This window comes from Microcaecilia unicolor, chromosome 2 (assembly GCF_901765095.1).
Source record: "Microcaecilia unicolor chromosome 2, aMicUni1.1, whole genome shotgun sequence".
NCBI classification, from domain to species: domain Eukaryota; kingdom Metazoa; phylum Chordata; class Amphibia; order Gymnophiona; family Siphonopidae; genus Microcaecilia; species Microcaecilia unicolor.
This window is the reverse complement of record NC_044032.1, coordinates 523,790,384-523,804,533: the sequence shown is the minus strand read 5'-3', so window position 1 is coordinate 523,804,533 and position 14,150 is coordinate 523,790,384. Positions and strand designations below refer to the sequence as shown.

The window sequence follows — 14,150 nt, the reverse complement described above, 5'->3', positions numbered from 1 at the left end:
AAATGGACTGGGCCATTCCCATACAAAAGATGAGGAGGAGAGGCTCTCAGGAGGAGACAGTCACCTTTCAGGTGGAGGGGAAGGTTCAGAGGGAATCCCAAAGGACTCATCCGAGAAGTACCTGGGAACATCCTCTGACTCCCATGAGCGTTCTTCCTCGGTGTCAGAAAGCACTTCCCTCAGTGACTTCCAAGATCGGACCTGCCTCGACGCCAAAGATCCGGACCCCTGCACAGACTGCGGCAAAGTTTCCTCCATCAACGCCAATGGAGAGTTGACCTGGGTGGCAGCAGATACCAACGCCGAACTTGGAGACCTCACCGCGGGTGGAGAGCCAGACACAGCTGCAGCAGATGGCAAGGTAGGCGCAAGCAGCACCCAACGCCGATGCAGATTGGTGCAGCAGTCCTTCCAGAAGCTCTGGAATCAAGGCCCGAATGTGCTCGTCAAGAGCCACCATCGGACGACGTTGCGGGGCCGGTGGATCAGTTGGTGGCAGAGTTTCCTGGGGCTTGGGAGCAGGAACCGGGCTATTGGGAGACCAACGTGTCAGCACCTCTTGTATGGAGGGGGAGCGGTCCTCCCGGCGTCGACGCTTCTCGGGTGCTGATGACCTCGGTGCCCTGGAGCTCCCGGCACCATGGGTTGACGGAGAATGGTGTCGGTGCTTCTTAGCCTTCGCTAGATGCACCTCACCGAGGCTCCTCAGTGCCGAGGATGACGTTCAATCCCAATTCCTCGGGGTCGAGTCCGACGGGCGGTCCCAGGGGGGCCTGCACTGCAGGAGGCCTCGAGGCAGGTGGAGACCCACTCGATGCTTCGCTGCTCCCAGTGTGTCAAGGTCTCTCAGCAGCCATGCCTACCTCCATTCCTGACATCGATGCCTCCTTCGATGCCAACGACCCGGACCGAGTCCCAAAATGTTTTCGTCTCTGGGCTTTTCAAGCCAGTTTAGTCCTTTTCTTCATACGAAGACAAAGGGCACAACGAGCTCTGGGCTATGGTCGGGCCCAAGGCACTGGATACGCCACGACTGGGTATCAGTGCCTGAGATGGTCTGGTTGCACCGAGAACAATGTTTGAAGCCACTGGGAGTCTTCGATAGCATGGAAGGGAAGACTGCCCTAGCCAAATCAAAAAAACGCAATGGTGCCGAAAAAAGTGTACAAAAAAGGGAAAAAATACCGGTCAAGCAGGCATAAGGACGGCCACGACTAAAATAAAAGGAAACTTGTATGCAGGTCCAAAGAAACTAAAGTTGTTTCTTCTTCTTTTTTTTTTTTAAACAACACTAAAATAAAAAACAAAGAAAGAAATAAAGGCAAAAAAGCTGCGAAATAAGGCACTGAGACTCTCCTGGGCGACGAAGCAGAGCCAGAAAATTAGCTCCCGCCCCTAACGTGGAAAAAAGTAACTGAGTGTGGCTGCGCGGCGGGCAGGACGGCACTCGGCGCATGCATAGTTTGATGTGCAGCGTGCTGGAAGGCTCTAGCAAACGTTTTTGCTATGCTAAATGCTGGTTCCCGGGCCAGCGTGGATCGCCGACCCAGCTTTGAGAATACTACAGCCTGCTTGTCCTCGGAGAACAAAGTTATCCAACACTTGATAACACGTATATCACCTGTGTAAAAAAGTAACCAATTGACCAAATTTCATTGATAATTGAATTCAGTTGATTGAATACACCCTGGCTTAATTACAGCCAGTCCTGTTAAATCTAAACATTACTTTATCTTGAACCTTTCCATGAGAGTGATAATCAACACAAAGTTTCTACAAGAATTCTATGCTACAAAGGAGGGAGAAAAGAAAATGAAAGGATGAGAAAAAAAAATTGCTTAAGTGTGTTAAGACCATTTGTAAAGCTCTGGGACTCCATCGAACCACAATGAGAGCCATTATCTCCAAATGGAAAAGACTTGGAACAGTGGTGGATTCTCCCTGGAGTGGCTAGCTGACCAAAATTGCTCCAAAAGCACAGCGACAAGTCTTACAGGAAGTTATAAAACTTCCCAGTAGAATATACAAAGATCTGCAGGCCTCTCTAGCCTCAGCTAAGGTCAGTGCTCATGACTCTTCAATAAGAAAGATTGGGATTCATAGGAGGGCACCAAGGCGAAAACAACTGTTATTTGAGAGTAATACTAATTAATATTCATCTCAAATTTGCAAAAACACTCCTGGATGATCCCCAAATCTTTGGTATAATGTTCTATGAACAGACAAGTCAAAAGTGGAACTCTGTGGATAACACAAGTCCCATTATATCTGACATAAAGCAAATATAACATTTCACAGTATGAACATCATATAAACAATCAATCAAACATGGCGGTGGTAGTGTGATGGTGTGGGGATGCTTTGCTGCCTCAGAATCTGGAAAATTTGCCATTGTTGAAAGAACCATGAATTCTGCACAGTACCATAAACTTCTTAAGGAGAATGTCCAGTCTTCTGTCCATGAACTAGAGCGGAAGCATAACTGGTTATACAGCAAGACAATGATCTAAAACACAAAAACAAATCTACATTTGAATGGCTGAGGAGAAACAAAATGAAAGTTCTGGATTGGCCTGGTCAAAGTCTTGACCAAAACCCAACAGAGATGCCATAGCAGGATTGAAATGCGCAGTTCAAGCATAAAAACTATGAATGTGTCTGAATTAAAGTAGTTTGCAAAGAAGAGTGGTTAAGATTCCTTAACAGTGAACTGAAAGATTGATTATCAAATTATAGGACGTATGTGGTTGCAATGTTGCTGCTAAAAGTGGTATAACCAGTTATTAAGTTTAAGGGGCAGTTACTTTTTCACATGGGTGATATGGGGTGTTAGATAACTTTATTCCTTAAATAAATGAAGTAATAATTTAAAAACTGTATTATATATTTACTCATGTTCCCTTCATCTAATATAGCATAATATTTTTTTTAAAGATCAGAAACTATTCAGTATGACACATGTAACAATATGGGGAAACTGAAGGGGAGTACTTTTTTACATCACTGTAGAAGTTTAGACAGTAATAGTGCTATGGGGTATAAAACAGATTTCTTGTCACAACACTTTAGATGGTGAGTATTTATGCCTTGGATACTCCTGAAAATCTCCTTAATAAGGATCATTTGCGCTGCACACGGATTATTTAAAATTAGGTTCAGTGGACCTCATATGTTGCTCTTCTCTTCTTTTTCACTGCTGACATTAAACTCTTTATCAGCTCAATGGAACCCAGTCCCTTAACCTGTTCCAAAAATGGTATGTTTACACAAATACTTACAGAGATGAATGTAAAATGCTCCCCACTGCTGTGAACTTGCATGGAAGTTACCTCCTTCTACGTGCAAGTATCGTGTGCTAACAGTTTGAGATCGCAGTCTATTAAATAGTGCCACTTTTGTCCCTGATGCAATACATACTGGAAAATAAAGATTATCATACTCATTACACATTTTTAACATTACAGCATCTCATACATTGCAAAAGTTTTTACAACTAAAGGACAAAGATTCTGAAATTATACAGATATGCTGCCCACCTGTAAGAGTTATATTCCTTAGTCAGCAGAATTGAGAAGGCACACAAATAGGTGGCATTATTGCACAGTACCAGCAAAGAACAGCCCTCTGAGAGTTCAAAACTAAATAGAATTTTGAGCATGCTTGGTTCTATCCATGTGCAGTAGTCTCTTGGTTCCATAGCTCAAGAAAATAGGCAACTTTTGGGAAGGTGGGAGGAATTGTGTGTTCTTGATCAATCCTGCTGTTCACGGAAAACATTGTTACAGATGTGTACATGCTTTTTCCATTAATAAGCAGGATTGAATCAGATACACAATGGGATGATCCCCAAGTCCAGAGCCACTCAGTGATGTTAGGCAATTTACCAGCTTTCCAGCAGTGGCTAGTTTATTGATAACAATGCAAGAGTTGCTGAAGTTGCAATCAGTACAGCTTGACCAAAATTACTTTCTTTGATTGAACCTGGTCCAAGAATTAGAGAGATGTGAATATATAAGAGAACCACACAGCTGCTTTATGTATACTGTACAGTGAAGCAGACTTCAAGAGACCTACATCAGGTGCACTGGCATTTGATCTGATGAGGATTAAGTTTACTGGCTAGAGAAGTACCCAACTGCTCCCAACAAAATTGAATACAGGATGTTACTCAATTGGTAAAGGACCATTTAACCACTGAAATGCCAAGTCTGTTGGGAATGAAGGAAACAAACAGCAAATAAGACTTCCTGAAATGTATGTGACTTTAGCCCTTGGAAGTATGAGGCCATTATATTGTTGTATTCTGAACACAGAGGTATGGAAAGAATTCGGTGGAAGTCAAGGGGGTCCCAATGATTATGATTCCTATAAAATTTGATTAACTGAATATATAGCAGTTTGCAAGGAAACCAAGAATAATTATTTTAGAACTAAAATATTTGTTACTATGAATCGGCCTAAAGAATTGTTTGATACTGTTTCTTTCTTTAATGGAAGAAAGAACATCATGTATGCTAATGTGACGCTAACCGCTGAGTTTTTTTCTTTTTTAATTCAAAAGTTAACTATGCTGTACAGCAGCTGGATGTGAGGCTACAAATTGACCAGGTTGAGGATGGGGTTGATTTGACTATGAAGTGGGGAGTGTTTTGGGGAAGTGGGGAGTGTTTTGGGAAGGTGGGCAAGTCTGACATTCTAAGAAACTTGACCCTGACTAAATCACTTCAAGGCAGCTAGAATTAATTGCACCAAACTTTTGTAGATCTGTCACTTAAGGAAGGAAATATTTTAGGGGCTTCAACAGTCACACTGTTGTTGAAGATACTCTTGATTCTTCTATGATTCTGAATTATAAGCCAGTATCAGTTTTACCAGGTGTGACAAAAATGATTGAAAAAGTGGTGCTTAATCAAATGGAGTTTAAATAGGTAAATTATTGAACCCTAATCAATATGGAATTGGGAAAGCACACAGTACAGAAACTCTTATTTTTGACTGTGGATATGATTAGGAAGGGTATAGATAGGAATGTAAGATTTTGCTTTGTAGCACTGGACATCTCCTTTGATACTGTAGATTATATGATCTTACTACACAGATTGCATATCTTGGGGTTTTGAAGGATTATGCATTCATAGTTTACGGTATATTTAACTGGAAGAGCAATGTGGATAAGGTGTAGGGATGTCAATGCAAATGGTTAATAATGCTGTATTAATCCTATGAGCATGGGCTTGCCATAGATGACAGCATTATCTGAATCGCTGTTTAATTAGTATCTCAGACCATTTTGTAAAGTATTGCAAGAACTGGAATTGAGTATAGGATTTTTGATGATGATATCCGATTGTTTTTTCTTGTTGATGATTTTTGTACAGGATGGTGAAAGTTGGAGTCATGGATGACTGTTAATAAATTAGCCCTAAATTTAGCAAAAATGGAGATGATTGTAGGGCAGCATGTTGATAGCAACATGAGAATTTCTATATCGCTTCTACCAAAAAGTAGCTCAAGGCAGTTTACAACAATGTAAATGTTAGCATTCATAACACAGCAAAACAAACAAAAAAAACAAACAAGAAATAATCACATAAGATAAATTTTATTTAAAAAAATGTCCAAAGTCAAGCAAAATATATTTTTAAAAAGCTTCATCTACAGCAACTTCTTGCTGAAGACGAGGCTTTTAATTATCTTAGTTTGATAATTAGTTTCAGTAAGCAGATCAAGTGGTAAAGAATTCCACATACTAGGTGTAACAGCTAAAAACAGTTGTTTTTTTTTGTTGTTGTTTAAGAAGAATCTAACTTTCTTAACGTAGATGGTGACAATACTGTAATAAGTTTATATAGGCTTGTTGTGAACAGCGTATCTGAGATCAGAGAGATATGAACCAGAACGATAAGGACACAATCCATATATAATCTTAAAAACTAAACATAATATTTTAAATTCAATGTGTGCCTTAATAGGCGACCAATGTAAAGAAAAAAGTAGAGGTGTTGCCCTATCATATGTGCTTTTATATAATTAATTCTACTAGCTGTATTTTGTAGTAGTTGAATCCTATCCATTAATTTCTTTGGCAAGCTAACAGCCCAAAAATAGGCTGTTATAATAATCAAATTTGGAAGAAATCATTGCAGATCATTTAGAGAAAAATAATCATGAGTTTTACTCAATAATTTCAATCTACAAAAGCATGATTTTATTATCTGATTAATCTGGGGTTCTAAAGTTAAAGATCAATCAATATTCCCAAACTACAAATAGTGGTCATTAAGGGTATTTTTCCCCTCAATTATTGGTCCTATGGAAATTCTTGGGGGATTCCACAATCCTGGGACCAATAATCAGAGGTCTCTTCATTTTGTTGAGCTCTACAGCGTCTATTTTGTTTAAAAAGATGAGAACCATAAAAATACATTACCTGTTGTTCCTATAGAATGAAGCTGAAATAACAAAGTGCCATAGGACACCAAATCAAATGCTGAACTTAAATCCAACTGTAAAAATAGGGCCCCACCTCCTTTATCTAATTCATGCAAGCAAAGAAATTTCTGTGCTAAAATTCCTAAAACCTGACTACATATCATCTAATATCTTGAAGTCTCATAAATACTTAGTAAGCTGCTCAGCTACTTCTGCTTCAAGTATTTTAGCCAAAAATTATATACATGCTACTGGATAATAATTTGAACATTCTTTAATCATTTTCTTCTTGTCTTTTACCTAATAGTTAAAGTAATGGGACCTGAAGATACTGTAAAAATTCCTTGTCGAAGACTCAAATTCATAAAAAATTGCAGCCACACAATTCTCTAAAGCAGTTCTCTATCTGTGTCGTGGAACCAGCAAAAATAGAGTAGCAGCTGGGAAGGAAGACAGGCAGCACAAATCCAGCCTGGTGCAGGAGATGGAGGAAGAGGAGACAGGGAGAGCAGACAGGGAGTTGCTGGATTATGGGGGAAAGGATATGCTGAACCATAAGGGGGAAAAAAAGACGGGACAGATAGCTGCTGTGGCACAGGGATGAAGGGAAAGGTAGAGTAGATAACAAAATTCTAGACCATATGGGTGGTGGGGAAGCAAGAACAGACAGGAAAAAGCTGAGTCATGGAGGGGGAAGGGGACAGAGAAATGCTGGACCATAAGAGGAAAAGGAATGGAGAGGAAGCTGCTTCAGGTGTTAGTAGAGAGAGTGGGAACAGGGAGGTGATGGGCTACAAAGTGGGAGTGGAAAGAGAAATGCTGGTCTACTAGACTGTAGGGAGGGGAAATATTGGGCACGGTGGATCCATGAAGAAGAGGTCATGGGGATTGTTAAGGAGATGAATGAAAGGTGAACAGTGAGTACAGAGAGTAGAAGTATTGTAATGGGGAGTGGGTGAAGAAGAGGGAATAAGAGGTTGAAGAAGAATGAGACAGGAGAAATGGAAGAGCCAGGGAGTAGGAGGAGATGGAAATTTGGTAGATAAGTGAAATAGAGATGGAAACCTGAAAAGTGAAAGGGTAAAATTTGAGTGGGCAAACAGAAGAGAAAGATAGAAAGAAAGGAAGGATGTATGTCAGATGTTATGAAGGAATGGAAGGAGATAAGAGGGAAAGTGAGGAAAGAACAAATAGAATGCATCCAATGGAAAGAGAGCAGAAGACAGAAAAGCAGAAGAGAGAAACTGGATCAACATTCTTGGAAAAATATAATGCACAGACAACAAAGGTAGAAAATAAAGTGCTTTATTTTGAATTTATTAAGTGGATTATGTTGTCTATGATGTGCATTTCCCAAAGCTATCTTTGTATTTTGTTCAGTACAAGAGGAAATGCATTTCTGTTTTTATTTCTCCAATGGTGTGGTACAAGCCAAGTTTGACTTATTGGGGTTCCCGGTTCAATTTTTATTTTCATGTTCCTGTTTCTGATTTGTGATTCCTTAATCTGTATTTGGTGATGGTTTCTCTGTGTTTTGCATGCAACAGAGGTGTGGTAGTCTGTTCGAATACAATTTCTGGGTAGAACTCTGTAGTAGTCACACTTGTTCAGTTTTACCAATAGTAGGTGTATTGTATTTGTAATGCTGCCTATTCTTGGATAGGGTTCATGCTGCTTGAATAATAGAAATTAGTGCTTCTGTTAGAAGGTAGATTTGCTACATGTAGTTTGAGTTATGAATGTTTAGGTTTTGTATTTTTTTTCTTAATGTGCCTGGTAGTGGAGTATGTTGCTATTACTCAGATGTACACACTATGTAATTTATAGAAGGAAAAACGGCCTCAAAGAGCTCATGGATATCACTTATCTCTAGAGCTAAACCGGATCAAATAGATCCTCTCTTCATCATAGGCACGTAAAAAACCTTCAAAAATAGAGTCCAGACCACAGACCTTTGCATGTGGTTATTCATCAATTATTAATGCAAAATACATAAATTCAATCCAAAACTGTAGTTTCAGCTGCGAGCTAAATGGTACATCAAATGTGCTGCAGTAACAAAAAAGCACTTATCTATGTGGATTCTGCCAACAAGCTAGTCTTATGCCTGTGTGCGCTGCATATATCCTTGTGCAATGAGTGCGCTGTCTACTGCTGCGGCAGTTGAACTAATCATGCCCTAAGCCGCAGCAGTAGACAGCGCACTCATTGCACAAGGATATATGCAGCGTACACAGGCATAAGACTAGCCTGTTGGCAGAAGCCACACAGATAAGTGCTTTTTTGTTACTGCAGCACATTCGATGTACCATTTAGCTCACAGCTTAAACTACAGTTTTGGATTGAATTTATGTATTTTGCATGAATAACTGATGAGTAACCACATGCAAAGGTCTTTGGTCTGGACTCTATTTTTGAAGGTTTTTTACATGCCTATGATGAAGAGAGGATCTATTTGATCCGGTTTAGCTTTAGAGATAAGTGATATCCATGAGCTCTTTGAGGCCATTTTTCCTTCTATAAATTACATAGTGTGTACAGCTGCTGGCTTTTCTATACTATTGGGAGACACCCAGTGACTTATTCTAGCGATTAATTTTGTTCCCATTCCCCGTTATTATTTATTTAGTGGCTATTACTCAGATGACATGAAAATCCACATTTTTTTGTACATAACTTCCACGTAGAAATGTGCTAGTTCTGATCCACACCTGTTGTTGGAGGGAGATACAGTTTTTGTGGATGCAGAACATGTTTATATTTAATTAAGAACTGCCATACTATATCACACCAAAGGTCTTTGAGGGTCATGTATGCAGTGTATGTCATGTATGAGAGTACCATCTGACAGGTAGGTCTTGAGTAAATAAAGGATGTGAACCACTGCTCTAAAGAAAGATATCTTTAAAAAAAAACGTGAATGACAGGGATCTAGATCATTGAAAACTTTCCTAAATTTTTGTACTAACCTACTAGCAGTAGCAGAAGAAATAGAAGAAAATTCAGCCCAGCAATCTCCCTCAAATTTTAATGGATGTCAGTTTCTTCAGTTATAGTACTGTAATCCACTTGACAAGTAAACAACCCTTTAAGACAATAATTTTATTTTTAAAGACTTCTGCAAGGTCACCCGTCAATGGGCTCCTATACTTTGTCGTGGGTTTATAAGCACAAAATAGAACATTTCCCTATACAATATTGATGATTTATTTCATCCTAATTGTATCCTATCAATGTTTTTTGACATTTAATTTCCCATTTGTAAACAGAAATAGCCTTCTTCTAATTCAATTTATCCTATGAAGCATTTGAAGCCAGATTCTCTCTAATTTCTTATATTCTGGTTTTAAAAACTTAAGATTTTCTGTATACCAAGGAGTAATCCTTACTGGAACAATCTGATTTGACACATGAAAGCTGATCATTTCAATCTCTAATCATAAATTCAACATTAGCAGTCTCATATTGTTGGAAAAATTCAAGTAATCTGGAGCTAAAAGCTTCATTAGTAATCATACTTTTTCTCAATATGCTCTCAGTAGCTTACTTAGGGCCCTGTTTACTAAAGTGCGCTAGCATTTTTAGCACGCGCTAAACACTAGGAGTCATCCACCTCCCACCTCCCCACTCCCCCCATTTTCTATTTCTGTTGATGGCTCTCTCATTCTCCCTGTCTCCTCAGCTCGAAACCTTGGGGTCATCTTTGACTCTTCTCTCTCCTTCTCTGCTCATATCCAGCAGATCGCCAAGACCTGTCATTTCTTTCTTTACAACATCTGTAAAATTCGCCCCTTTCTTTCTGAGCACTCTACCAAAACCCTCGTCCACACCCTTGTCACCTCTCGTTTAGACTACTGCAATCTGCTTCTTGCTGGCCTCCCACTTAGTCACCTCTCCCCTCTCCAATCGGTTCAAAACTCTGCTGTCCGTCTCGTCTTCCGCCAGGGTCGCTTTACTCATACTACCCCTCTCCTCAAGTCACTTCACTGGCTCCCTATCCGTTTTTGCATCCTGTTCAAACTTCTTCTACTAACCTATAAATGTACTCACTCTGCTGCTCCCCAGTATCTCTCCACACTCGTCCTTCCCTACACCCCTTCCCGTGCACTCCGCTCCATGGATAAATCCTTCTTATCTGTTCCCTTCTCCACTACTGCCAACTCCAGACTTCGCGCCTTCTGTCTCGCTGCACCTTACGCCTGGAATAAACTTCCTGAGCCCCTATGTCTTGCCCCATCCTTGGCCACCTTTAAATCTAGACTGACATTGCTTTTGACTCGTAACCACTTGTAACCACTCACCTCCACCTACCCTCCTCTCCTCCTTTCTGTACACATTAATTGATTTGATTTGCTTACTTTATTTTTTGTCTATTAGACTGTAAGCTCTTTGAGCAGGGACTGTCTTTCTTCTATGTTTGTGCAGCGCTGCGTACGCCTTGTAGTGCTATAGAAATGCTAAATAGTAGTAGTAGTAGTAGTAGCACCCATATGTTCCTATGGGCGACTTAGTGTTTAGCTCATGCTAATCATTAGTACGCACTGAAATGCTAGCGTGCCCTTAGCGCAACTTAGTAAACAGGGCCCCTAGTTTTTAAAGTCAAAAGATAAGCTAAAACCAATGGCAAAATGATCTGTCCAAACCAATTTACTAATTTCCAAGTACTTTACTAATCCATTTCCTACCTCATTCAAGAAAATACAAAGAACATCTAAAGCATAACCATATAGAGTGGAACCCCGATATAACATACTCTGCAATTACACAAATCCCCATATAACGTGATCATGTCTTAGCTCCCCCTTTAATTTACACACAGTTACTTTTGAAATAGATCAATTTTTGGTTCAATTATGCACATGCTCTACTGGCCCTGCTATAACATGATCCCCGCATTTAACAATGATATTTATGGATCTCAACCATAATGTTATATTGGGGGTTCCACTGTATATGTGTGGGAGAAGTGTTCACAAAGAAGAAATTCTATATATGGCGCCAAAAAAGCATTATACTACAAAACGCGCTTAAAGTTAAGCATGGTTTATATAATAGTGCTTATGCACAGAAATCGCACCTAACTTTAGGCGAGGCCATTTGCACCAACTAAAACGTGGTGCAAATGCCTTTATTTTCCAACTACATGCGCAACTTATAGGAATGCCCCGATCCACCCATGACCCTCCCATTTCCACACCCCTTTTTTTTGATTCATGCGTAACATTTATGCACAGATACCACACCTAAATTTACATGCATACATTTCAATTAAATCTAACTAGTGTCAATAACTGCTTGTTAAAAAGCCAATTATCTGCGATAATTTGCTTGTTATTCAATTAAATTGCACGTACAATTTTTAGCGATTTTTATAGAATTAGGGGGTAACCATAATCCTAACTCCAATAAATAAGATAATGCTACAGCATAATAATCTATAGCAAAATGGAGATTCAAATCACCAAGAATCAAACTGTTTTATAATGAGAACAATGTTGCACGATGAAATCCTCCACTGCTAATATCGTTTCTCAAGTATATCCAGAAGACTGATCAATTAGCAAAACACCTAACTGTTCTTTTCCCTTTTTTAAACCAATACCAAAGGAAAGATATTCATGACCATGATAGCAGATGAACCCTCAACCAACTCATATACAAAACTTGCTGCTGTCTCCTTCTGTTCAGGACAAGGACAATATAGTAATGAATATCTCTGAGGGCAGATGGCCTGTAATCGTGGTCCCTCCATACCTGTAAGCCAAGTTTTAGTAATGCTAGCTAATCCAATCTGAGAATCACCTACCAGATCTCTAATCAAATCAATTTTATTACACAATTTTCCTTCATTAAAAGCACACAGGCCACTGAAAAATTATCAGTTTCTTGTTGTACTGAACCTATAGGAATATTTATCAATGTTCTCAAACGAAATCCATCTTCAAGGATAATTATGAAGAACAAATATATGTTTTCCCAGGCCTGTAGAAATAATGTTAGTCTTGCACTTAATCAAATTATTTAAATTTCTGCTGGACATTTTCCTAAACATCCCAGGCCTAAAACTACACCATAATGGAATCTGAGAGATATCTATTTGACAGGAACAGTTCGTTGCAGCAAAATGACGACTCTACAAAATCACAACCTCCCCAAACTAAAATGAACCCAGTCATTCCATATCAACTAAAAACCAAACTAAACTCCAGAATACCAAATAAACAGTTTGCTATAAATACATAGCTTCCAATTAAGCACAGCCCTTGGGCAAATTCCTCCCCAAATTAAGGCCCATAAAGTGCCAAAGGGGCCTGACACACCACTCAGGCATACTGCTTTGGCAGTGCATTCAGAATTGGCAACTTTATTTTGGAAACTCGCAGCCCCTACTGATGTCAAGGGGGCAGGGCCAAGTGCTGCACCACCAAATTCTGAGTACAGTGTTTCAAGCAAATATGCTACAACTCCAGGGCTAATTTTCATTTTGACAACTGACGCAAAAACTGCAGTAAAATGTGCTGCACACTTTTAATCACAATGTAGAGGTTAAACATTACCCCTTAAAATGACATTCTGAGTAACTAGCATATTGGCACCTGGGTATGACTACAAAGCACATATATTTTTGTACTTTAAATCAGCTAGAGGCTAGAAAGCAAGTATTACAAGCTCACTTAAAAAGCAGCGTAGTCAGGACTCAGTAAATAACTCGGGTAGTTCTTGGTAGGTCTGTACCTCCTGGTTTCTTCTTCCACCAGCCACCTCCTGCACATCAACTGCATCATATCCCTGGTCAAGATAAGGCAGGGCCTTCCACCATCATAATGCATAATATGATCCAGTGGTGTTTCAACATATCTCCCTGCATGTGAAGAGTCAAATTTTAAGCCTTGGTGTTATACTGGATTCACATTTGACCATGCAACTCAAGTGATGAAAGTTAGATAATTAGCATTTTATCAATTGCTTACGTTGAGTAAGATAAAACAGATGCTACCGATGAGGAACATTCAGGTCGTGGTACAGAGTTTGGTTTTGTATAAGCTGGATTAGTGCAACATTTGGGTTTGACAAAGATTCAATGCCAAGAACTGCAAATTATACAAAATGCAGCAGTACATATGGTGGTTGGGCTGACTCATTAAATCCGTGTTACCTCATCTCTGAAAAACCTACATTGACTTCCGGTGTACTATACAGAATTCAGTTTAAATTTATGATGCTTACTTAGAAAGATTTGATTGGTCTGGCCCCATTGCATATGACTCAGGCATTGCATGTCTATCAACAGCCCAGGACACGGCAGCTGTCACTACCTTCATTAGTGAGATTACATTATGTTGAAACAAAGGAGGCATTTTTTCCCACTGCTGGTCCTCTGCTATGGAATAAATGTTCAAGCAATTTATGTTTGATTACTGAATTTCCCAAGTTTAAAAAGCAACTAAAGGCATATTTCTTCTACCAGGCAATTTTGCATTCTGATGAAATATATTCTGCAGGTTAGTGAGGTTGATTGTTTGCAAGTTAATTTTATGTTATTTTAATTATGTGAGTTTTATTGTAACCCGCCTAAATAAAAGGCGAGTTAGAAATGAGAAATAAAATAAAAAGTTTGTTGTGGGTATTAAGCAAAAGCCTTTTTACAATCTAGAATGTGACAGAACTTCTCACATGGTATCTGAACAGTTTAGGGTAAAATACAGGAAGGTCTATTT

General features: G+C 39.4%; 1 protein-coding gene across 3 annotated transcripts in view; it reads right to left on the bottom strand.

Annotated features, from left to right (window-relative positions):
- RBPJ (recombination signal binding protein for immunoglobulin kappa J region) overlaps positions 1 to 14,150 on the bottom strand; it is a 415,590-nt gene that overhangs the window by 139,387 nt on the left and 262,053 nt on the right. For all 3 annotated transcript variants that reach the window (XM_030191260.1, XM_030191259.1, XM_030191261.1), the window contains one exon: positions 3,279 to 3,416. In XM_030191260.1, coding sequence (XP_030047120.1) covers positions 3,279 to 3,416 — 138 coding nt within the window. The remainder of the gene's footprint in view (positions 1 to 3,278; positions 3,417 to 14,150) is intronic.